The following is a 24,464-nucleotide window of genomic DNA, read 5'->3' on the forward strand; positions in this document are numbered from 1 at the left end:
ATGTATTGCTGCAGTGTGGGAAGTATCGGAGTGAAAGAGAGAGGCTGAGATCTAGTATGAGGGAGAAGGGGATACAGGAAATTAGTTTAAAGAATATATTGAGTAGAACGTCATTAGATATAGTTTAAAAAAAAAGCACCGGTGCAGGCCGGTAGGATTTAGTGTCTCCCTGTCTCTGGCCCACACTCCACTACAGCAAGTGGCGGTAATGCAACATAACGTTGGATGCCAACCGCCAATAAACCCCACCGAAGAATAAGAACAAGGAAGAGGTGTTTCAATTGGCAAAGAGATAGGGAACGTGGCCTTAGCAAAAGAGAACGTTCTTAAGTGAGAAACGACCAGTCTTCATAGATCGAAAACAGTGTACACGTCTCATTTGGGTTGGACAACTTGCAAACATGGCGGATGTTGATCAAGGATCGGTCTTACCCAGCGAAACTTCACCTCTTATTCTGGACGGCCTGAATGCTACCGACTCAAATGGTACCGACGCTGTCAACGCGACTGTGGCCAAGTTTGTGGCGACACCGGAGGGAACGGCACTGGCATATGGCAGCCTTGTTTTTATGGCTCTGTTGCCAATCTTCTTCGGTGCACTGCGGTCAGTCAACTGTGGCAAAAGCAAGGTAACTTTAACATTATTGCAATGTACAAGTAGCTAGCTAACTAACATTAACTAGGTAGTTTACTCAGCTAACAGTGGGAAGCGCTAAACTGTTGGATCCTGTTGTTGGGCCATAAACAAAGGATGCAACGAAACTCATTCAGCTGTCAAGTGTCTCGCACACAAGTCTCATGCAGCATTAGCCAGATGTTACTCACATTACAGTCAGTGTTTCTGTTCCATATCCAGACAAGTCTGATGTAGCTAGCCAGTTAGCTAGGCATGGCTAGCTAGCTAACAACAGTAATGAATGACTGGCAGGCCTTGACTGGGGCTGTCATGAACCATATGTTAACCCGATTTGCCTGATCGTTTGCTTGCTTAATTTACTAGTTAAGTTATTTTGTTTTTGTTGAGTGGTCAATGTTATTTTTAATCATGACATCTAGCTAGCTGGCATGATGTTGTTCATTCATTCCAGCCGGTTGTCACTGCCAAGTCTTTAGCAGGTGATGGAGAGACGTGTGCAAGGGTTTAGGCGATTTTTATTTGTTTTGACATGAGTGGATACGTTTAGGTAAACCCATTTCCATTGCTTCTCAGTTAATTTCTAGCCACGCCCGAGCCTATTCTTTTCTCTGAAGCCCTTCTGACACTTGCTCAAAGTATAGTAGTAGGAATATGCAAATCAGTTAATATGCAAATCAGTTAACTACACGTGTCATACAGCCATCACTATTGGTCTTTTAGTCAGTGGGTGGAGGGAAAGGGGATGATGATGCATGACTTGGTTGTCTGTTGACATGACTGATAACAGGCTTTTTGAGTGGCGTGAAATGAATGAAGTTTTCTGGTGGTTGTGAACTAACTGGTACCCTGCTGCAGTCCTTCCTGTGTGGTGTTGACGTGTGGTTGGTTGCTGCCTCAGCTAGAATCTTCCTGGTGCTTACTATAGATGACCTACTATATGTTTACTGCATACCCAGCTTATGACTTTCTGAACACTTATTTCATCCTTAGGTTGCTGGAGAAAATGGTTGCGATTATGAGTACAGAGTGAGTATTAGAACTGATACTCAGAACACGCACTGTCTGTCGACAGTATTTTTATTTATTTAAACGTATTCTTCCTCTCATACTGACACCTCATTGTTCGTGGCAATCTGGAAGATGCTTCATGACAGTGTGTCGCTATGTGTGTATGTCTCCCATTTGTGTGTAAAATCATTTTGGTTATTAGGCACCAAGTGTCAAGGTTTGGGCCTCGGCATAGTCCTGCTTTGTTCCCAATCAATGAGGATGTGGGTCCTGTCGTGCACAGGCCAAGTCCCCTTGACCAGAATCACACTGAACAGGTTGGGTGAACTTTGAAAGGGTTCAAGGACGGTGCTATAGAAGAAACGGACACTGAAGGTGATATGTTAAAGGCCTCTATCTAGTATCAACTGGACATGGGGTCTTTAGAATGAATCGCTCGTTCGTTGCAGTCCTGTCTTGTTACTTGCTACTCATCGCACCACAGTGACCCATTTTAATTATATTCCCTGTGCAGATTAGCTAATTTCATTCAGATAGGTCACATGTTCGTGTCCCACTAGACATAAACCTAACTACTTATTTTGTGAAGAAATAGAAATAGTCTGCGATGAGATGAGGCACTAAAGGTTATGACTGTGATTTAGTAAGAGACAAGTTGATATTGAGATGGTCTAGTGCTTTCTTTCTGAAGAGGAACTTTGGCAATGTGCTTTGAGAATGTTCAGGCTTTTGTGTGTTTTTGAAGGTACTTAGGAAGTGTGTGTGTGTTTTGTATGCATTCTTGTTTCTGTCTCTTCCCAGAACTCCTCAGACATGCCAGAGACCATCACAGGCAGAGACGCTGCACGGTTCCCCATAATCGCCAGCTGCACCCTCTTTGGCCTCTACCTCTTCTTCAAAGTGAGCATCATCACTCGCAACACTTCCTATGCTTTGTCCTGAATCGTTTCCTGCATTATTACATTTGAATAAGCTACTTCTTTCCCCTCCAATCTCCCACATATCGCTGTACCTCTGCTTTACCGTACTGTATCTGGGTTACTCATTGCTTGCACCCCATGCTCACGTCATGCATGCTGTCCTTATTGATTCACTTTTTTCAGCTCCCTGATCAAGAGCGAGAGAGACTAGTGGTGTTATACTGTGGAGAAGGGTAGAATTCGTAATACTAAATGATTTTGCCTCGTTTCGATCATAGATTTTCTCACAAGAGTACATCAACTTGCTGCTGTCAATGTATTTCTTTGTCCTGGGGATTTTGGCACTGTCTCATACAATGAGGTGAGAGGCTTGTTTTGTTTCATATCACTTTATTAATTAAGATCTCCTTTCACGTTAGATGACTTGGATTCTATAGGCTGTCTCAACATAATGTCTGCCTCTCTCGATTAGTCCCTTCATGAACAGGATCTTCCCTGCGAACATTCCCATCAAGCAGTACCAGCTGCTCTTCACTCAGGGCTCAGGAGAGACCAAAGAAGGTAAGGATGGAATGAAAGAGCTAGAAACAGTAATATGGTAAATACCCTGTAAAAGCACGTGTGTTTAACTGATGACCCTCCCTCCCACAGAAATTGTCAACTATGAGTTTGACACCAAGGACATGATCTGCCTGGTCATCAGCACTGTGGTTGGGGTCTGGTATATCCTCAAGAAGGTCAGTTGAAGTTACACCACAGCGTGTTAAAATAGTGTGTTCTTTTTTTCGTTTTTTTTTATGGCATGGCGATTTAGTTTGGGGTGTAGAGGATGACGGTGTTACACTGGGTTTTCACCAACAATGAATTCGTCGGGAGAAGTTCTGGCCCCATTCATTTTCAACGAGGGCACGCAGAGAAATGTGCGATGGATTGTTGGAAGATGAGCGGCGAGAACCCTGCAAAAGGAGCGCTAGAAAAAGTTGAGCGCTACTTTATGCAAATTTGAAGCGTTGGCGCGACGCGTTGTCAAGAGGCGTCGCCTCTGGTCAAAACCCAATGTTACAGTTCGTCCTAGATAAAACGTTGAAGACTCCAAATGGTCAGGCGTACTAACAGAGCTGTAATTGGCTGCAGAAAATGTCCTCTGTGTTTCTTTCAATGCTCTCTGGTTGGGTTCATCTGTGTTTGTCTCCTGTTTGGGTGTTGTGGATGTTTTTTGTTTGATAAAGTGTTCTTTGGTTCTTCTCAGCACTGGATTGCCAACAACCTTTTTGGCCTGGCGTTCGCCCTGAATGGGGTGGAGCTTCTGCACCTAAACAATGTCAGTACTGGCTGCATCCTGCTGGGGGGGCTGTTTGTGTATGACGTCTTCTGGGTAAGTCTGCCAAGTAACCCCAACACTGCACTACTAGGCTACACACCAGAGGGGTACACTACACAGTAGGATCAATGAGCCAGCTAACTTTGATAAATAAGAATGCTAAATGTAGATTGTTTTTGGTTGTGAGTCAATTAGACCATGCACATTTCAAGCTTATTTTGAAAAATACATACCGTAAATTCCGGACTATAAGCCGCAACTTTTTTCCCAGGCTTTGAACCTCGCGGCTTAAACAATGACGTGGCTAATATATGGATTTTTCCCGCTTTCAATTTTTTTTCCTCCAAAAAAACACATTCTGTGACGTGCTCAGTTTTTTGGCGGCATGAAGCTTTCATTAGACCAATGAAATTGCCGAACGGGTTACGGTCAAACAACTTTTTTGTTTACTGTTTAGATTAAATCAAGCGCTCTCAAACTTCCCATCATTCTGATTACGGTAGTCATTTTGTCACCCTCATCATGGCAAAGACACAGAGAAATGCATATGATGCAGCTTTCAAGTTGAAGGCGATTGATCTGGCAGTTGGAAAAGGAAATAGAGCTGCTGCACGGGAGCTTGGTCTTAATGAGTCGATAATAAGACGTTGGAAATAGCAGCGTGAGGAATTGACTCAGTGCAAAAAGACAACTAAAGCTTACTGCTAATGTTTTATTTTTTGTTACAAGCCGTGTTTCGTTAAAGCCTGTGTAAAGTTCATTTGTTTCAATGTACCGGTAGACACGTGCGGCTTATTTATGTTCAAAATAAAAATGTTTTTTAAATTCAGTGGGTGCGGCTTATATTCAGGTGCGCTTAATAGTCCGGAAATTACTATATATATATTTAGGCAAGTTAGCTGGCTAACTCATTGATCCTGCTGTGAAGTATACCCCTTAGGCCCTGCCAAAATGTTAAGCTTGGAGAATTGACTCACTTGAATAAACAACTGTTATCCCTGTAGGTGTTTGGCACCAATGTCATGGTTACCGTGGCCAAGTCATTCGAGGCACCCATTAAGTGTGAGTAAAGGGACCTTTTTATTGTAAAATATCAATGCAATCAATATTTTATAGACAGCATTTAATGTGTAACCTTACTTTAATGGGTGCTATGTGAATGTATTTTGTTAGTATCACAGAGAGTTAAGTATATGGCTGTCTGAAAAGCAGCATCTATCACCCCAGTCACTGTGGAGAAACTACTGTCATCGTGTGTGTGTGCTCTGCTTTTGGTCTCTGAAATTAGATCCCATCTGACACATGGTGACATAGTTACTTCTTCCTCTTTCTCCCTCTTCTCTCAATCTCAGTGGTGTTTCCCCAGGACCTGTTCGAGAAGGGTCTAGGTGCCAATCAATTTGCCATGCTGGGTCTTGGCGATATTGTCATTCCAGGCAAGTCAACATTCCCCTCACTCAGCAGTAGCTTCTAATGTTATGTACATATTGGCTTGTGACGTCCACTTGAGGGCAATACTCCAGCATTACATCCACCTCCACTCTAACACCACGCGCTGAAGTGTATTTTTCTTCTAAAGGCATCCGCATGCTTTCCATCTGAAACAGTTGTGCATATATTATGACATTTTGTGATGTTATCGTCTTTGGGAAGGTTTTTTTTCTTCAGATTTCTTGAGTTGTCATTAATTCTATCTTAGATTAGACAAACTACCTCAACTAACCTGTACTCCCGCATATTGACTCGGTACCGGTACACCCCCCCCCCCCCCCCCCCCCCCCCAGTATATATTTTCTTAAGTCTTTTTCTTGAACTGCATTGTTGGTTAAGGGCTTGTAATTAAGCATGTCACAGTAAGATCTACACATTTGAATAAAATTTGATTTGAATTCAGACTATTTTGAGGAAGTGTATACTGGCTATGGCATTTCAAAATGGACAAACAGTACTATTGCTGCTTTTTTTATTTTTTTCAAGTTAAGGTCTTTTAAGGGAGTATGCGAGCACACTTCATTTCGCCTAGCCGAACTGAAGCATGCTGACACCTTAAGAGCACTGGCCCCTCTGTTAATGTGAATATTGCATTTATTTTTCAGGTATCTTCATTGCTTTACTTCTCCGCTTTGATGTCAGGTGAGCGCTAACTCTTCTCCTTCCAGATCCTCGCTCTCCCTGCCCAGTCTGGTTGTTTCCAGCTGTTTAATGTTCTCTCTGTACCCTGCCCCCTCCAGTCTGAAGAAGAACACCAGGACCTACTTCTACACCAGCTTCCTGGCGTACATCTTTGGCCTGGGTATGACCATCTGGGTCATGCACACCTTCAAACATGCCCAGGTGAGCGAGGCACAGACTCCCAGTTCACATTCGTGACATGCAGTTGAAAGCGTTACCTTTGTCGACTTGGCTGCTACTGACCGGTTGACTTGTCTCACTCCTTCCCTTCCTTCCCAGCCTGCCTTGCTGTACCTGGTCCCAGCCTGTATTGGATTCCCGGTGGTTGTAGCTCTGTTGAAAGGAGAACTGACAGAGATGTTCAGGTAATAATATAATACCTTCCCTGTTTCCAGCATGGCATTTCTTAATCATTTCTGAGCTCATCACCAGTGGTATTGAACATTTATCCTGTTCCACCATGCAGCACCAGATGGTAGGCTTGGGTGGTATACAATATACCTACAGTGCATTCGGAAAGTATTCAGACCACTTCACTTTTTCCACATTGTTACGTTACAGCCTTATTCTAAAATGGATTTAATCGATTTCTTTCCTCATCAAATCTACACACAATACCCTATAATGACAAAGCAGAAACTGTTTTTTATAAATCTTTTCACATGTATATAAAATAATTAAAACAGAAATATGACATTTTCACAAGTATCCAGACTCAGTACGATGTTGAAGCACCTCTGGCAGCGATTACAGCCTTGAGTCTTCTTGGGTATGACGCTACAAGCTTGGCACACTTGTATTTGGGGAGTTTCTCCCACTTCTCTGCAGATCGTCTCAAGCTCTGTCAGGTTGGATGGGGAGCGTTGCTGCACAGCTATTTTCAGGTCTCTCCAGATGTTTGATCAGGTTCAAATCCGGGCTCTGGCTGGGCCACTCAAGGACATTCAGAGACTTGTTCCAAAGCTACTCCTGTGTTGTCTTGGCTCTGTGCTTAGGGTCATTGTCCTGTTGGAAGGTGAACCTTTGCCCCGGTCTGAGATCCTGAGAGCTCTGGAGCAGGTTTTCATCAAGGATGGCGTGCTGCAGAGATGGTTGTCCTTCTGGAAGGTTGTCCACAGAGGAACTCTGGAGCTCTGTCAGAGTGACCATCGTGTTCTTGGTCACCTCCCTATGGCCCTTCTCCCCCTATTGCTCAGTTTGGCCGGGCGGCCAGCTCTAGGAAGAGTTTAAAAAAAGATGGCCTCTGTGTTCTTGTGGACCTTCAATGCTGCAGAAATGTTTTGGAACCCTTCCCCAGATCTGTGCCTCGACACAATCCTGTCTCCGAGCTCTACGGACAATTCCTTCGACCTCATGGCTTGGTTTTTGCTCTGACATTCACTGTCAACTGTGGGACCTTTATATAGACATGTGTGTGTGCCTTTCCAAATCATGTCCAATCAATTTAATATACCACAGTTGGACTCCAGTCAACTTGTAGAAACATCTGAAGGATGATCAATGGAAGGAGGATGCACCTGAGCTCAATTTCGAGTCTCATAGCAAAGGGTCTGAATACTTATGCAAGTAAGGTATTTCAGTTTTTTTTTATGATACATTTGCAACATTCTAAACACCTTTCTTTCGCTTTGTCATTGTGGGTTATTGTGTGTAGATTGATGAAGGGGGAAAACAATTATTTAATCAATTTTAGAATAAGGCTGTAACTTAACAAAATGTGGAAAAAGAGAATGGATCTGAATACTTTCCAAATGCACTGTCTACCAGGGTGTTTCTGAAATAGCCACGTGATGGTTTTCCTATACCGCTAATACCATTGAAACTATTATTTGAATTTATTCAATACATTGTAATATTTGAACCTATTTTTAAAGTAAATACCTGCAGTCAACTTGTGCTGTGCGTTGGGAGAGAATGCAGATCGCATTCTTCATTTCACCACTCACATTATGAAACTTATGTAGTTTCCCAGAACAGTTCAGCCGGTCACGTAGTTATTTGTAAATGGCACCCTGGAGAAAGCGGGAGCAGGTGAGTCCAGCTGTGTATCGACAGGGGTCGCGTTTTATATTGAAAGTCAATTTTTTTTTTTGCTTCAATAGAGTGATCAGGGATGTGCAACTATAGTTTTCCTTCACAGAAAATACATTAGTGCAACACATTCAGCAGAAAAGGCTTTATTTTCATCAGATGACAACAGAAGTGTAGCGTTATTTGGCTGGCAGCCACACAAGTAAATGAATTTACAATGAAAAAGCAAGGTATATTTTGGCAGAAACGATGCATGGAAGTTATATTTCTGTTTAGGCCGATCATAAAGAATGTAGCCCGCTACATTTCCTAATATTTTGCAGAAAGTAAAAAATTGGCTGGCTACACCGCGAAAAGTACTGGAGATAAATTGCTACACATCAGTCCGAGCACTGTTTGCTGTTGGAATGCCCGTTCGTCATTTCTCCCAGTCTGATGCCGAGCAGAAATAACAATACGAAGCATTTTAGATCTGCGTTTACCAAACGCAGCAATATATTTCTTATGCATTTTATCCTTTTTTTTCCCTGCATGGAAAAACGCTAAATTCTCCATTAATACGACACCTAGTTTCACCTGCTATCTAAGTATGAGTTGCTCAATTAATAAGGTGATGGGGCATCATATTGTGTTAGCTTTCTGCTGTGTTTGAGAAGTCAAAACCTTTTGGATGAGTTATTTATACATCTGCCATCTTGATTTCCTTGTGTTTTTTCCCTCCTCTCTGTTCTGGGCCCATCTCCTCTTCTCTGAGCAGGCAAGCCCGTTGTTTAGCAACTCCAGACTCCGCACAGACAGCGTGTAGACATGTGGATGGAGAGCCAGTACTGTCCTTCCTTGAGACAAACATTTGTCAAAACGCTTGTAAATGTCCTAACTCACCAAAAGTTACATTCTGTGGCTCCTACCTATATATGTATCACTTGATGATCAGGATTCCCTGTCTTTGCATTTCATTTAAGTTTGGGCTCGTTAGCACATTTGGCTAGCAACCTCCATGGAAATTCGATATTACGTGTTCTAATTTTGTTAGCATTCTGGTAATAGACGCCCAATCTATTTGTATTTTTTTGGGTGCCCCTTTGTGTACTAAACCGGTAATACTGTAAATCCCAGGGAGAAAGGACGGTATGACAATCTGGATACTGCTCAACCCTACCAAATAGTGCTATTGGTGTCTTTAAACAAATATATTTATATTTTTTTAAAAGTGGTTGCCTGTCTCTTAATCTTGACATTTGTGCCTCCAAGATTATTCAGCATGGAATCTTCACCTTACTTTTTTTAAGTAGATCTTCACTCATCATATAAACCTTTGCCACCTATTGGTCTCCCCTTCAGACTCAATGATTATTGACATGATTACAGTGATTTAGATATCATTCTCCCAACTGGTGCTGCTTGGAGTATTATGTGTGAATGGCTCTGTCATGCACCTACTCATCCATGCATACACTACTGGGCCTTGGTCCCCCTAGACTGTAATCTCAGCACTGTGACTTGGGCTGTGGAGGCTCTGACTGCTGCTAGCCATAATAACAGCAGAGGTTAGACACCCAGCTGGGGGCAAGCACCTGCACAACGGCTGGCCTGGGCAGGGGAGGGCGATGAAACATTCCCCCAACCTCTCCTGCCAGAAATGTTGCCTCCGCCTCGCTTGTTATTCGCCATGGTAAAAACAAAGCCATGACCTTGGGGTGGCACGAAGTATGTGGAGAGAGGGTAAGAGACCTGGGTGTCAGCTGGCTGTGCCAAGGCTCGGTGCCAACTGCTAACCTTCCTGGTCATTGTACTTTGACTGGTTCCCATCTGTCACACTGCTGGCGTTTCTGACTAGACACACTTTTTATATACACTCATTCTTTGTTCACTTCTGTGTTCAGTCTTCCATTCCAAAGCACTTCATCTCTTCATTTTCAGCACCTTTTGTAGAGCTATGAATTCACTTTGGCATACTAGTCTTTTCTCTCTACTGTGTTTCTCTGCTGTAACAACTCACTGGCCGTCCTGCTCCTCTTCCTCTTCTTCCTGCTCAGCTATGAGTCCTCAGAGGAGGTGTTGCCACACACACCCCGGCTCACACACTACCCCACCGTGTCAGGCTCTCCCGCCAGCCTGGCTAACTCAATGCAGAGCTCCTCCTCGCCACGCCGGCGACGCAACAACCCACCTATGTAGTGACCAGATCACCTCTCACCCGGGCAGGTACGCCCCATGTCTCCCCCACCCTGCCCTGACATCACCCTGACATGACTCTGTCATCAACCCTGGCTTGCCTGGCGTTCAGTGTCCTTCCCTCTGTTTCTCTCTCCTACTCTGACCCTCAACACCAGAGCTCTGTGGACGGACCTCTGGCACTGGCAGATGCAATCTCTCCTTTGAACGAAATGTCAATATCAGGCTTTTCCTGAGAAGTGACCTAGGTCCAGGGTTTGGTTCAACTCATTTTAGTGAACCTAGGCCTATCTGGCCCAAACCCAACCTTTTTTTTTGTTTGTTTGTTCTGAAGCATTGCTCATAAGTTACTTTGGCTGAGTATGATTCAGATACCCCACTAGTCATGTCCAGTCATTCTCCAGGGCTGCAGCTCACCCACATCTTTATGTTGTTTGTTGGAGTCCCGGGCCAGCATTGGATTCATCACTCCCATTGGTGTATTTATTTGGTATCAACATAAAACACTTATGTTTATTTTCAGTAACCATACAGTTGTGTGCAGTGCATTGTGAAATCTCCCAAGTTGTTTGTCATCATTTTGTCTCCTTTAATTGAAAACATTTTCTTTCTATTCTTTTCTACCACTCTGACAGGTACGAGGAAGTCTCTCCGGAAGATGCTGCAGCGAAAGAAGAGACCACAGAGGCTGAGAAAAAAGATAAATGACGACACAGTTTCCACGAGCTCGTCCATCACTGGCTGCCACCACATTTCACATCAGCCCACCTCTCTACACATCCTGGGAGGGTGTTCATGTTTCCCATGTTCCGTGCTGTACATGGAAATGGCTGATTTATTAAATAACTGTTTTGACTTTGGGATATTTTGTAGTTCAAAAGTGGTTTGTTACACAAATTGTACAACAGCTTATCCGGTGCCTATGTTTTTTTTTATTTTTTTATTTCATTTGAAAGGCCAGAATTTTAAAATGGAATAAGTGTTTTTTGAGGGGGGTTCTGAGATATCACAGGAAGCTGAAAATTATTATTATTATTTTTTAAATTGTCAAACATTTTACTCTCCCAGCCTGATTTATTTGTAATGATTGTCTAGTTTGATCTCTGTACCAAGTCCATTCTTGGTTTTGATATACAAATGCCTTTGTCATAGAGAATGTGAAGTATAATAGGATGGTGTTAGGGACTCGGGAGATGAGTTTACGATTGTGTCATACACGCTTTACATGGAAGTTAACCTTTGTCATGGAACTCGACCATTGGTATCTATGTGAATGGCACCTGGCTTCTCTGGTCTGGAAGTCTTTGGCTTCAACAAAGACACCTAACTATGTACTACTGTACTAGTCTCAATGTATAATTGTGCCAATTTAGTAATGTGTGTAATTACATGGTACCTGACATGTTGGTCAGTATAGTGGTAATAATAGCTCAGAGTTCAGATTATAGCATTAAGAAGTAACTGAACTTGGGCAATCGATCACATTTTGATATTTTTATGCACATTTGCTATGACACTACTATTTACGTGAGTCATACTCTGTCATATCAAATCAGAGAAGTCTGTTATATGGAAACTATATTTAGTATTGTAGTTAGAGGTCCCATGCAGTGACTGAAATGTACCTGCAGGTGGAGACAGTGTCAAAAGAACCATGTCCTCAGAGAGGAGACCAAAGGACCAAATAATTCCTCTTCTTGCTTTAGGTTGTAACTGCTTTGCTTTAATAATATATTTTCTTTCAGGCCTTTTGCAGTTTGCCGCAGTGTGTTTCAGGTTCAGAAAAACAGGAAGAAGCTTTTTTGTTTTAGGGCTTTAAGATTGAGCAGTTTTGTAGAAATGTGTTTTGGTAAAGATCATGTCCACACTCTGCCTGGTGAAGTTCAGTAACCCTATCATTTTAAAGAAATGTACCTTTTCTCTTTTCTCTCCTATTGTACTTGTGCAAGTCAAAGTTTATGAGCCTGTGTTCAGGAGCCGATATCTATTTTGTTTGCAATAAATGTTGGCGTATATCACCGTAGAGAACCATAACCAATGTGTGGGTCCTTTTCTTTAACCTAGTTGTACTGAGGTTGACTTATTGTGGTTAATTAACTGGTGATTATAAATACTATTTATAATCAGGACCTAATAAGTAAGCTGTCAGTGAAACATACCAGTTTCTAGCATTCTCATGTGTAGGAGAGGCAGAGTGTAGTACACCTCATCTGATGGAAACAGTAAGCGGAAGGAGACTAGGATGATAAGTCATACAGGTTTCGGTGTTGCTTATGGAACTCCAGCACCTGAAGCTCTGCCTGTGTCATTGAGTCTCTGTTCCGTCCACAGTACACAGCTGCTGAGTGACCGGTGAAGGACGACTAGAGGACTGGCTGATTAGCTGGGGAACAAGCCTCTCAACTGTCACTCTGAGCTGAGAGAAACTACCTGCAGTCTGTCTGCCAAACCTGTTAGTCTGAGAAGGACTGGAACAGACCATCAACATTAGAATGATCAGATGTTAAACAAACCACATTTGGTCAAGGTGACAGTCTAGATTTCAGACATTGTGCTCCACTGAACTTGAATGTGACCTATACATAGAGTAGTATTTTTGTTAGCACAGGACAGTGGTGTCTGGGTGGTAAAACTGCTGCAGCACCTGTTCAAACTCCTCATGGCCATCCATAGTTCAGGTGAAAACTGACAGACTGATCAAGAGATATGCAGACAGACAAACAAGCTGACAGGTATTTACTAAATGTATCTGGTGACTTGGATAGTGAGGAGGTGTAAAGGAATTACCAGGATGTCCCTCCTATAGCAGTGTTAGAGGATAAGTGGTCTCAAGGTATCGCGTGATTGATTGTAGATGGCAAAGATGCCACAAGGGGGTGTAGTAGTTCACTTCAACTGAACCGTGATCTCACTGAGCATTGTTGGGGAACACTGAGGAGAGAGGTTTGGGAGAGATAAAAAAACAGGGGAGGAAGTAGAGGAGGAAATGTCTCAGCAAGACCCCGGATTCATCCCTCTGTTTCAATGTGTTACAGCCCTAATCCTGGAGCCCCTTTACACTCTGTACTGTTGACGTTGGACAGCGACATTAGGAATGTTGCCCAGGGCTCCTTCTGGTGAAGATAAGCAGAAAAGAAATATGAAGTTGTTGTGTAAGTGTCTTTGTGACTCATCTAAAAACAGGTGACACTGCTCCTAGTTCTGCCTATGCTAAGGGTGATGATGTCAATGATTGGGGGCGTGCTCTGCTGAAAGTGTTTTTCTTCGCTCATACAGGAGTAATAAAGGCCGAGTGTACTAATTTGTTGATAAAAAATATAATTTTTTAGGTCAATCTTTTTTTTATTGTGATTTATCAGCACCCCCTGCTTCCATGGCTATGCATACGACTAATACTACTTTAAACTTGGTGACAAACTGGCTACTTGAGTGGAGACAGTCTGGCAGCCAGGTGATACTGACAGAGAGAGAGATGAAGAGTCTGAGGAAAAGACCTATTGTCTCCTCTCTCACACGTCCAGCCGTTTGCTACTAGAACATGACAACTATATCTGACATTCATCACCTCGGTGTCTGTGAGGGGGACGTTCTTTAGGAATCACAATGACCTCTGTGGACAGACAAGACAACTGGAATTAGCATATTACCTGTAGATAGGAAACGTGGATGTATTATCATCGTTGAGCACATAATAAACACTTTATAACACAGCCTCTTTCTCCCACCTCAGGCAGGATACTGGATACTGAAGACATACAGTAGACTCATTGATAGAAGATGAGTTAAAATGTCTTATTACACTTGCCCATGAAAAGAAAATGGTTTTGACCCTTCGGCCAGGTTGACTTCTTTTAGACCATGTTATATAGCTAGTTAGATTAGCCTTCCTTCAGTTAATATCTGACTGGTCTTGGGGGGGGACTTCTGGTGTTCATGGGTCTTTGCCCTTAGTCCCGGGATGCAACTCAGTTCCCAGCATTCCCTCTGCACCAGTTCACAGTGTCATGACAACAGACAAACCATGCCCCTTGGAGTAAAAAGTACATTATTTTCATTAGGAATGTAGTGAAGTAAAAGTAGTCAAAAATATAAATAGTAAAGTACAGATACCCCAAAAAACTACTTTAGTAGTACTTTAAAGTATTTTTACTTAAGTACTTTAGACCACTGGCAACAATGCACTATACCTGGTGTGTGTGTGTGTGTGTGTGTGTGTGTGTGTGTGTGTGTGTGTGTGTGTGTGTGTGTGTGTGTGTGTGTGTGTGTGTGTGTGTGTGTGTGTGTGTGTGTGTGGGAGGGGGGGGATAGTTGAATGGTAGAATAATGCAGGCAGGATAGAGGGTTGGATGTTAATGGAGGGGGGTTGGGTTTCAAAGCTGGAACATCTGCAGATCTCTTTCTCTTTCTTCCTCTTTTCTTTCTTCTTGTCTTGCTGTATCTTCTCCTCTTAGGGGCTCTGTAGTGGAGCTGTTTCCAGGCAGTCTTTGCTGCCCCCCCGTCCCCCCCCCCCGTCCCCCATGCAGGTGTGCTTCTGGGGGGGCCCACTGGGAGGGAGAGGGACCATACCCTCTGGCCGTGTCATGCCCCCTGAAACAAGCCCATGTATTAGCCCCAGCCCGTCGTCAGGGTGTTGCCTAGTGACTTGGTCTCTCCCTCTCTTGACAACCTCATTTTTATCTGTTCTGATCCCGCCCCCCACCGGCACCGCCCCACCTTCTACCCCTCTGCTGCTAGCTGACCACTGAGACTGGTGGAGTCACATAGGGAGGTCTATCGCCCCCTCAAGTGTTAAAGCTATAGTCAATATGTATGCAGCACTGGGTTGTTCTTTTTTCTCAACATTTTATTTTACAGTTACTGGCTATGTTCAACATTCATCCTTTGCAGTTGTCCCGAAAGATAATCATTTGTGTTTTTAAATCTCTAATTTATAGTCCCACATCTGGTGCGTTCAGTAAGAAAAAATAACAAACTCATACAATGCTTTTGAACAGTCTGTGCTCAGTTTTTACAGCTGTGGACTGGAGTGAGCCTGGTATGATAGAAAAGAAAAACAGAATGTCAAATCCACCTCACTGTGATGACTTATGTATCAGAGCAGCCTGGCAATGCATAACCACATCATCTTTAAGACCCCTGTCTCCAAAACCACTGTATTAACTTGATCAAAACCAGCTGCTACTGAAACGTGTGTGTGGCAGACTGAAGCCTCGTTTATACCTGGTGCTAACATGCGTCATTTGTCCTGATCTTATCTGCGTTCTGATTGTACTAGGTAGCCTAGTGGTTAGAGCGTTGGACTAGTAACTGAAAGATTGAATCACCCAGTAAAAATCGGTCGTTCTGCCCCTGAACAAGGCAGTTAACCCACTGTTCCTAGGCTGTCTTTGAAAATAAGAATTTGTTCTTAACTGACTTGCCTAGTTAAATAAATGTTTAAAAAATAGCCGTTGCAGTTACACATGGTAGTAAAATGTCTCTTATCCGTCCACTGTGTCAGCATTGTGACCAGATACAGGGTGCCCCCCTGTATGTAGGGGTACTCAACTCTTACTCTACGAGGTCCGGAGCCAGATGATTTTCGATTCTACCGGATAATTAATTACACACACCTGGTGACCCAGGTCTACACCAGTCCCTGATTAGAGGGGAACAATGAAAAATGCAATGGAACTGGTTTTAAGGTCCAGAGTTGAGTTTGAGAGCTCTAGACAGCACCACTTCACGTTGGTCACACGACAGATACAGACACAGGGGCCATGTGTCAGCTGACATCCTCCCAGACCTGGCCTAATGCTGTCTCCTGCCTTAGAGCAGATCAGACCAGACTCAGGCCTGGACACTAATCTCCTGTCTGTGTGATGAGTTGGTTCCGTTGGTTGTAATGGTTCACAGTGTTCTGCCATGCAGCCTGAAGAGGTCCAACCAGACCAGGCTGGGTTACATCATGGAATCTCCTCCAGCCAGGAGAGAGAGGACACGAGTTACCCTGTTAATTAGTCAACTGGAGCGAGGGAGAGGGAGGGGGAAGACGCATGGTGAAGAAAGGGAGAGGAGAATAGATAGTGGAGGGGGTATTGGGAAAGAGGAAGGGAGAGAGGGGTGAACAGAGAACCAACCATGTGAAATACTTCATTCCCAAGTTCCAACATGTCTCTTTTTCTCACGGAATCGTCAAAGAAATCTCCACAGAAACGGGAACAGGGGCACAACAACTCCTTCTCCCCTGCACCCCCACTGCCAAGCACACACCCCGTCCACTCTCTCTCTCTTTCACGCTCTTACAGGAAATCCTATGATGTTTTTGGTGCACATTCACCTCTTTATGTCTTGTGACCCAATTCTGTTTACCAAAATTTGTCCTCTTAGTCAAGGGGATTAGCCAAAGAGAGCCTTTGAGAGGCCAGAGGCTTCCGTTTCATTTGACCATAGCCAAAACAGAAACTAAGGATGGGAAACACAGAGAGAGAGAGAGAGAGAGAGAGAGAGAGAGAGAGAGAGAGAGAGAGAGAGAGAGAGAGAGAGAGAGAGAGAGAGAGAGAGAGAGAGAGAGAGAGAGAGAGAGAGAGAGAGAGACATTTTAAGTATGAAGAGGGGAGTAAAGTGAAAGAAGAGAAGCTAAATTGAGAATGCAGAGAGGAAGCTGAGTGGATAGATGTCCCACATTGTACTTGGATCATCATAATCCATCTTTATTCCTAGCCCTCATCATAGTGTGTTCCTCTAGTAATCCTTCTTACTCCTTCACTTTATCAGTTTTGGCTCTCAGTAACACTGAACATCAGTAATGAAGAGCACTCAAATCTTTCCAACTGCCTCTGCACGACCCCTAACGTCAGAGCCTCGGTCCACTCAGCATCGGATTTTATGCATGTCAATAGTGAATGTGTTTCTCCTTGTTTTCTTTTCTTTTCTGTTCTACATTGTATCTCATAGCTTTGTTAGGTGCCTGTGGGTCTGTACTGGCGAGGACGGGAGGGGGGCTGGGGAAAGATACCAATTGTGTAATTGTCTCAGCAAGGGAGTGATTTGTACTGATAATCGGAGGGATTAAGACCACATTGGTCTTGTTTTTGCGAGTAGATCATGTCATTCAGAGGCATAAAAAAGTGAAGAAAAAGTTGAACACAGCAAGGGAACATGAGAACATAATGATGTTTGATGGGTGAGAGAGATTTGCTGAATGCACCACTTCTGACATGATATAATAGACTATACTCTACTCATTCCAATAATTCCCTGAGCACTACTCGGGGCACAGATATGTAATTTAGTTACAAATCAGGCTTAGAGAGAAAGAAAAGACAGGCTGGATAAAACAATGGGTAGCGGTAGAAAGAGTGGGAAGGGCAGTGTTACCACCTGAGAAGTAGGAAAACAGTAAAGTGGTCATATACTATGGTCACAGCAGGCCACCACATTTAAGGGGCTGAAATATTAGACGGGTCATCAATTACTGGACATTTTCACGGTGCAAAGAGTAGGCTTACCTGTCTGCACCAGTCACCAAGAATATATCCAAGGAGTTAAACCGACAGCCCTCTCTCCACATGGGTGTCCACATGGATTTTCCATTATTTCATTGAAAAGCTGTTGTTATTCAACAGTAACCCCGTATATGACCTAGAGAGAGTAAACCATAAAATATTGTTTAAAATAGTGGGCTACATTTTCCATACCAACGGTGACACAGCAGGACACAGCATTACATTAAGTGTGATGGATTTAATGTTCCTAAATGATATTATTGCAACTTTAAGTGAACAACTTACTACCTTGTCAAGAGGTTTGGACCTCTTGGTGTAACGCTTAAGGCGTTGGCTTGACAGTCGCTGAACCCATGTTGGAGTTCCGGTCGGGGCTACTACAATATTCTATCAGTACTGACAGACCCTGTCTACCTGATCTAGCAACAAGCTTTCAGGCAACTTATTTCTTTGTCGTTATACCTGTCTTTGTCCTCCTCCCTCTCACTGAGACATACAGTGCCTTTAGAAAGTATTCATACCCCTTGACTTTTTCCACATTTTGTTGTGTTTGTGATGGTGGAACATTTTGATTTTGTGCCATTGATCTACACACAATTTCCCATAATGTCAAAGTGGAATTATGTTTTTAGATGTTCTTTTTTACAAATTAATAAAGAATTAACATCCGAAATGTCAAAAAGTATTCAACCCCTTTGTTATGACAAGCCCAAATAACTTCAGGAGTAGAAATGTGCTTAACAAGTCAGATAATAAGTGGCATGGACTAACTGTTTGCAATAATGGTGTTTATAACATGATTTTTGAATGACTACCCCATCTCTGTACCCCACACATACAATTATCTGTACGGTCTCTCAGTCGAGCACTGAATTCCAAGCACAGATTTAACGACAAAGAACAGGGAGGTTTTCCAATGCCTCGCAAAGAAGGGCACCTATTGGTAGATGGGTAAAAATAAATAAAAACAGACATTGAATATCCCTTTGAGCATGGTGAAGTTATTAATTACACTTTGTATCAATACACCCAGTCACAACAAAGCTACAGGCATCCTTCCTAACTCAGTTGCCAGAGAGGAAGGAAACCGATCAGGGATTTCACCAAGAGGCCAGTATGTCTTTAAAACAGTTACAGAGTTTAATGGCTGTCATAGGAGAACACTGAGGATGGATCAACAACATTGTAGTTACTCCACAATACTAACCTAAATTAAAGCGTGAAAATAAGGATGCATGTACAGAATAAAAATATTCAAAAACATGCATCCTGAATACAAAGCATTATATTTAGGGAAAATCCAACACAACATATCACTGAGCGTCACGCTTAAATCCTCCTGAGACCGGAATTGTTTTGGGGGGGATTGACTTTTCTTTCTTTTTTATATAACATATGTTTTGGGGGTGGGAAAAAAACATGTTAAGAAATATTGTTATTTATCTTGTATTGTAAGTGCAAAATTGTCCTCTGTAGGGGTTATTAGGACGTACATCTGAAAAAAATGACATTACAGTCAATGGGTACAGTAGGTTAAAAACATAGTTGCAGCATTCGGGTGTCCAGGACATTTCTTGGTAAGCTCTTATTTAGCTCTTATTTACTGTGAAAAAAATATTACACAGTCTGTCACGACTTCCGCCGAAGTCGGTCCCTCTTCTTGTTCGGGTGGCGTTCGGCGGTCGACGTCACCGGCCTTCTAGCCATCGCCGATCCACTTTTCATTTTCCATTTGTTTTGTCTTTGTTTTACACACCTGGTTTCAATTCCCCAATTACATGTTCATTATTTAACCCTCTGTTTTCCCCATGTTTTTTGTGAGTGATTGTTTTACTGTAAGGTCGGTCCGTTGTTTGTGGGCTTGGTATTACTTCATGTATTTGGACATTTTGAGTAAAGTTCATTGTGTTACTCATCTCTGCTGTCCTGCGCCTGACTCCTCTGCACCAGCTACACCCAGAAACTTACACAGTCCTGACAACTCACTTAACATTTCCCGAGAAATTCACTAAGTAGAAACAATTTGAATATCAAACTCACAAAAATTATAATTATTAATTACACGCACTACTTTTCAAATTCCCATAAAATGTGCGAATTTTGACAGCAGCCATGTTTTTATGAACCAGGAAGATAAAGTTGTCAAGGTCACACCCCCATACGTGACATCATTGAAAAGGCCAAAATGCCCTCTCAATGGTACAACATGACTTAATACAGATACAGACCACAAACTGATGTCCACTAGAGAGCGGCGGGGTAGCTTTGCCTAGAGCGTTGGGCCAGTAACTGAAAGGTTGCTAGATCAAATTCCTGAGCAGACAAGGTAAAAATCTCTTGTTCTGCCCCTGAGCAAGGCTGTTCCTAGGCCGTCATTGTAAATAAGAATTTGTTCTTAACTGACTTGCCTAGTTAAATAAAAGGAGGACATAAATGAATTACTGGCTCGCAGGAGGATATTTCCAAGCATGATGGTGGCTGCATCATGTTATGGGTATGCTTGCCATTGGCAAGGACTATGGAGTTTTTTAGGATAAAAAGAACAGGAATAGAGCTAAGCACAGGCAAAGTCCTTGAATAATTTTTTTATAAAATAATGGGCAAATATTGTACAATCCAGGTGGGCAAAGCTGGAGACTTACCCAGAAAAACGATGATTCTAACATGTATTGACTCAGGTAGTTATATATTAGTGTTTTATTTTCCATTAATAAAAAAATACATTCAAATTTTTCTTCCACTTTGACATTACAGAGTATTTTATGCAGATCTTTGCCAAAAATGACAATTAAATCAATTTTAATACCACAACAAAATGTGGACAAGTTCTCCATCCCTTTTTCTTTGTTCCCATATTTGTCCATGTCTTTGTATCGCTCCTGTCTCTTCACACCTCTCTCTCTCTCTCTCTCTCTCTCTCTCTCTCTCTCTCTCTCTCTCTCTCACACACACACACACATGGGAAAGATTATCAAAGCATTTATTTTAATTTCCACTGTTTCCCGTCTCGCTCTCTTTCACGGACAATCAATCATAAACTGATGCTTGCTGCTCCTCATCCTGCACCAAACCCTCCCCCCTGGACCTCTCCTCTTCTCAACCTCTGCTCCTCCACCCTCACTCTCAGCCCAGAGAGAGAGAGATAGAGAGAGAGAAAGAAAGAGACAGAGACAGAGACAGAAAGATAGAAAGACAGAGAGCGAGTACAAGGTCCCCGCACTCCCAGTGGGCTAAACGGTGGGGGAACCTAAGTGCAAATTACAGTCAGTTTAGCGTTTCGTAAACATTTACTCTGCGACTTAGGAGAGCCCTCCCAGTGAAATAAGAGGGAGGAGAGACAGAGAGATAGGGCAGCCAGCAACAGCCAGAGGCGACCCAACAAGACAACACAGAGCAGCTCCACAGGCTGTGTGTTTGGCCTGCCGGCCCAGTAGTACTACTCTGCTGCTGTACATTTAAGGCTGCTACTGCAGTAGTTAGGCTCCTACTAGAGTGTGCTACTGTACTCTTGTGTTATTTGTCAGGACTAATTAGGCCTGTAGTGCCCAGAGAACCAGGCCCTGCTTTCATACCGGAGGGAAAAGCCAGATCTGACAGGGTGTTAAGCCTGCGCCCCAGCTGCCCCTTCCTCCATCCGCCTCCAACCGAGAGGCATCGGTGTGGCTCGTTCGGGGAAATCACAGTTGACAGGCCCTGGAACTCCATACAATGGGAAAATTAGGGTCCAGGCAGACAACAAGAGAGAGAGAGAGAGAGGGAGAGAGAGAGAGAGAGAGAGAGAGAGAGACAGAGAGAGAGAGAGAGAGAGAGAGAGAGTCTCTCCTCAGCTGGTACAGGTACACAACCTCTGGTCTTAAATGGACCAAGCCAGAACATATCACGTAAAAGAGGTCACACTGAAGAGATGTTTCCTCTCCACTCACAGCTCTCATTCAAATAGACCCATTTTAGTGTGAAGTGGGTGAATGCAGGGGACAGAAATAAAAAGTAAACGATCAATTGATCAATCTTCTTTCATGGACTTGTCAATGTAAAACCATATTGTGAATCTCTCATGATCTGTAATGGCTCACCCAGAGCACAAACAGAGTTTGATATCAAAAGCAGATCTCTGTAATAATCTACTTTACTCTCAAAGTGGAGTTGGAGTCTACTGTAGCTATGGCTTAAACTGACAAACTACAGCTATATGACAAATTGTGTGTGTGTGTGTGTGTGTGTGTGTGTGTGTGTGTGTGTGTGTGTGTGTGTGTGTGGTGTGTGTGTGTGTGTGTGTGTGTGTGTGTGTGTGTGTGTGTGTGTGTGTGTGTGTGTGTGTGTGTGTGTTTTTCCAGGGTTTGGCCCTTCTAGTACTTGGAGCGAGGCTTCATATAGAGCTATTCTTCAGATATTATTTTCCTGTCTAATGTGGACACTAAAACTGGCGCCAGCCTTCCTTGGAAAAAGAATTGCCCTAAACGTACAACATGTGTTTTCTATGACTTATAGTCATTTTCCCAGTTAGCTTGTCCTTCGTTGAGGAGGGAGAAGAGGGGCGGGTCAAAGAGGGCCACTTTAATTTCAATTAAACACAACCAGCTATGCAAACACTGGACACCAGTGCCCGGGCCGAGCCGGAGAGCTTGGGCCTGCCATAGAGCCAGTAAGTCTAGACTCCAGATGTGCGCTGCTGGCCCCTTGCACTCCTCTGGAAATATCGCCAGCACATGTCATCAAATCACTGCTAAATTACAAGGGAAAGGATCCCGCAGGATAGGGAGCGCAGCGGCCACAAAAATCCTGGGCCCAGGCCCCCAACACACTGCCTGTCGACAGTCGGACGCTGGCTACTCCGCAGAGAAGAGAGCAGGGAGAGCTGATGACAGTGGGAGGGAGGGAGGGAGAGGGGAGGGAGGGAGGGAGGGAGGGAGGGAGGGAGGGAGGGAGGGAGGGAGGGAGGGAGGGAGGGAGGGAGGGAGGGAGGAGAGAAAAAGAAGGAGGGAGGGAGATGGAGCGAGAGGGATGCTGCAGTGAGTTAACTGGCCTGGTGTGAGCTATTCAAATTCCTAGATTTCCCATCCCTTTTTCCCCCTCCACATCTCTTCTGGTCTCTTCTGGAGGAAGTGCTGTACGCCGTTCCTTCTTTGTTTTACTCAGCATCATGTGTGACACACATTGTGTGTTTGTGTGACTGAGTGTAAGATGAAGGAAGGGAGATGGAAAGACATGCTTGCGGTTAGGCTCTATTATGAGTGGTGTTTAAACCTTTAAACACTAACAACTCCACCCTGACTCACACACACTCCGTAGTGAGGTGTAAAACAGCGGCGGGTTTATGTGGCTTCACGGCAGCTGGTAGCTTATGCACCTGCGTGACGGAGACAGTGGATCATGGGAAGGTGGTCTCTTGGAGAGAGTGCTCTCTGGTATTAAGCAACACACCACAGCACTATAGCACTTCTAGCAGTGACACCATTCTAACCTGGGCCTTTGGTCCATAGCTGGTGTCTCTTTGCACCTGAGACAAGATTCATTGTTGTTTCTAACATCTTTTGTCTCTTCAGTATTCTGAGAGGGTTTTGTCCGTCTGTCCGTCCATCTGTTTGTTTGCGGAGACATTGCTTTGTCTTGGAAACATCTGCCTCTGAGAGAGGCCTGATGAGAGAGGCCTGATGAGAGAGGCCTGATGAGAGAGCATGGATGCCCCATGCGTCCTGCTCAGAAAGCTGCTGAGTCGACTCTAACACTCCCTCCTCTCCTCGAAGCGTTCCCAGTCCTGATTCTCTGCCTTTCGGATGATTGTTGCTTTATTGCGTCTCTCCCACTCTCTTGCAAACACACATGGACACGTACACGCACGAGCACGCGCGACCATACACACACACACACTACCACACACTTTGAGGATAATGAGTTCCCTCGCTTATCTGCCTTTCTGATGTAGGAGTGTGTGAGAGATTAAATTCCCCAACAAGGGCTTTAGATGCAGGTAGGAGTTGGACAGAGGTAATTCAGCTCGAGGACATCTTGCCAGTCAATTTAGTCTTTATTCACTATCTATCTCTACAGTTGTAATGCTTTGGGGTCATAACAAGGCAGAGAGGGGCCATAGAGACAGGGTAGGGTCTGTCCGTCCTTGGAAGTTTGGCTGGCTGGGCTGGGTAACTAGCAGACTGGCTGACGGCTGTGTCTGACCTCAGCCCTGGCCTTGTGACCCGGCCCAGCGTGTGACCCCAAAGCACTACAACTGTAGAGACAGATAGTGAATGAAGACTAAATTGACTGGCAAGATGTCCTCGAGCTGAGATACCTCTGTCAGGAACATTGTTTACGATTTGCTGGTATTACTGAGGGCTTCTTTTGCTTCGTTTGTCCAACAGAGACACAGATGACCCCTTTTTTGCGGTGTGTGTGTGTGTGTGTGTGTGTGTGTGTGTGTGTGTGTGTGTGTGTGTGTGTGTGTGTGTGTGTGTGTGTGTGTGTGTGTGTGTGTAGATCCCAGAGGGGGAATGTGCACACAGGTGAGTGGTGTTGTTGTCTGTTCTGCTGGTTCTGAGTGCTAAACATCCACAGCCACTCGTTTTGCCAGTATTGTCTCATCCCCTACTGAAATCACGGTCAATATTTGAGATGGGCGGTGGTATGTAACATCCTGTCCATGTGACCAGCATCTGTTTGATGGATATCTAAACACTTAACCTTTGTTTTTGTTTGTCAAAGTGCCTGGGAGTGAG

The 24,464-nt window shown here is 43.7% G+C and overlaps 1 protein-coding gene across 4 annotated transcripts; it reads left to right on the forward strand.

Moving 5' to 3' along the window:
• Positions 1 to 233: 233 nt before the first annotated feature.
• Positions 234 to 12,298, forward strand: LOC106572089 (signal peptide peptidase). 4 transcript variants are annotated; one of them, XM_014145910.3, is made up of 14 exons: positions 234 to 629; positions 1,628 to 1,663; positions 2,447 to 2,545; positions 2,844 to 2,926; positions 3,038 to 3,126; positions 3,217 to 3,302; positions 3,815 to 3,940; positions 4,891 to 4,948; positions 5,239 to 5,322; positions 5,983 to 6,019; positions 6,118 to 6,220; positions 6,338 to 6,423; positions 10,126 to 10,294; positions 10,900 to 11,214. In XM_014145910.3, exons 1-13 carry the CDS (start codon positions 402 to 404, stop codon positions 10,265 to 10,267), a joined length of 1,257 nt encoding a protein of 418 aa, XP_014001385.1. In that variant the 5' UTR covers positions 234 to 401; the 3' UTR covers positions 10,268 to 10,294; positions 10,900 to 11,214. The 4 variants fall into 4 exon arrangements, with proteins under 4 accessions (XP_014001385.1, XP_014001386.1, XP_014001387.1 ...); XM_014145911.3 differs by lacking the exon at positions 1,628 to 1,663 and having other exon boundaries at positions 235 to 629; XM_014145912.3 differs by lacking the exon at positions 10,126 to 10,294 and having other exon boundaries at positions 237 to 629; positions 10,900 to 12,298.
• Positions 12,299 to 24,464: the final 12,166 nt, after the last annotated feature.

The sequence above is a fragment of the Salmo salar genome, chromosome 15 (genome assembly GCF_965601325.2).
Source record: "Salmo salar chromosome 15, fSalSal1, whole genome shotgun sequence".
Classification (NCBI taxonomy): Eukaryota; Metazoa; Chordata; class Actinopteri; order Salmoniformes; family Salmonidae; genus Salmo; species Salmo salar.

Bases quoted from the DNA above. Each gene is read 5' to 3' on its own strand.
- LOC106572089 (XM_014145910.3), top strand. From the start codon at position 402: ATGGCGGATGTTGATCAAGGATCGGTCTTACCCAGCGAAACTTCACCT. The intron at 630-1,627 runs GTAACTTTAACA...TTTCATCCTTAG, and splicing joins TCAACTGTGGCAAAAGCAAG to GTTGCTGGAGAAAATGGTTG. The intron at 5,323-5,982 runs GCAAGTCAACAT...TTTATTTTTCAG, and splicing joins TGGCGATATTGTCATTCCAG to GTATCTTCATTGCTTTACTT.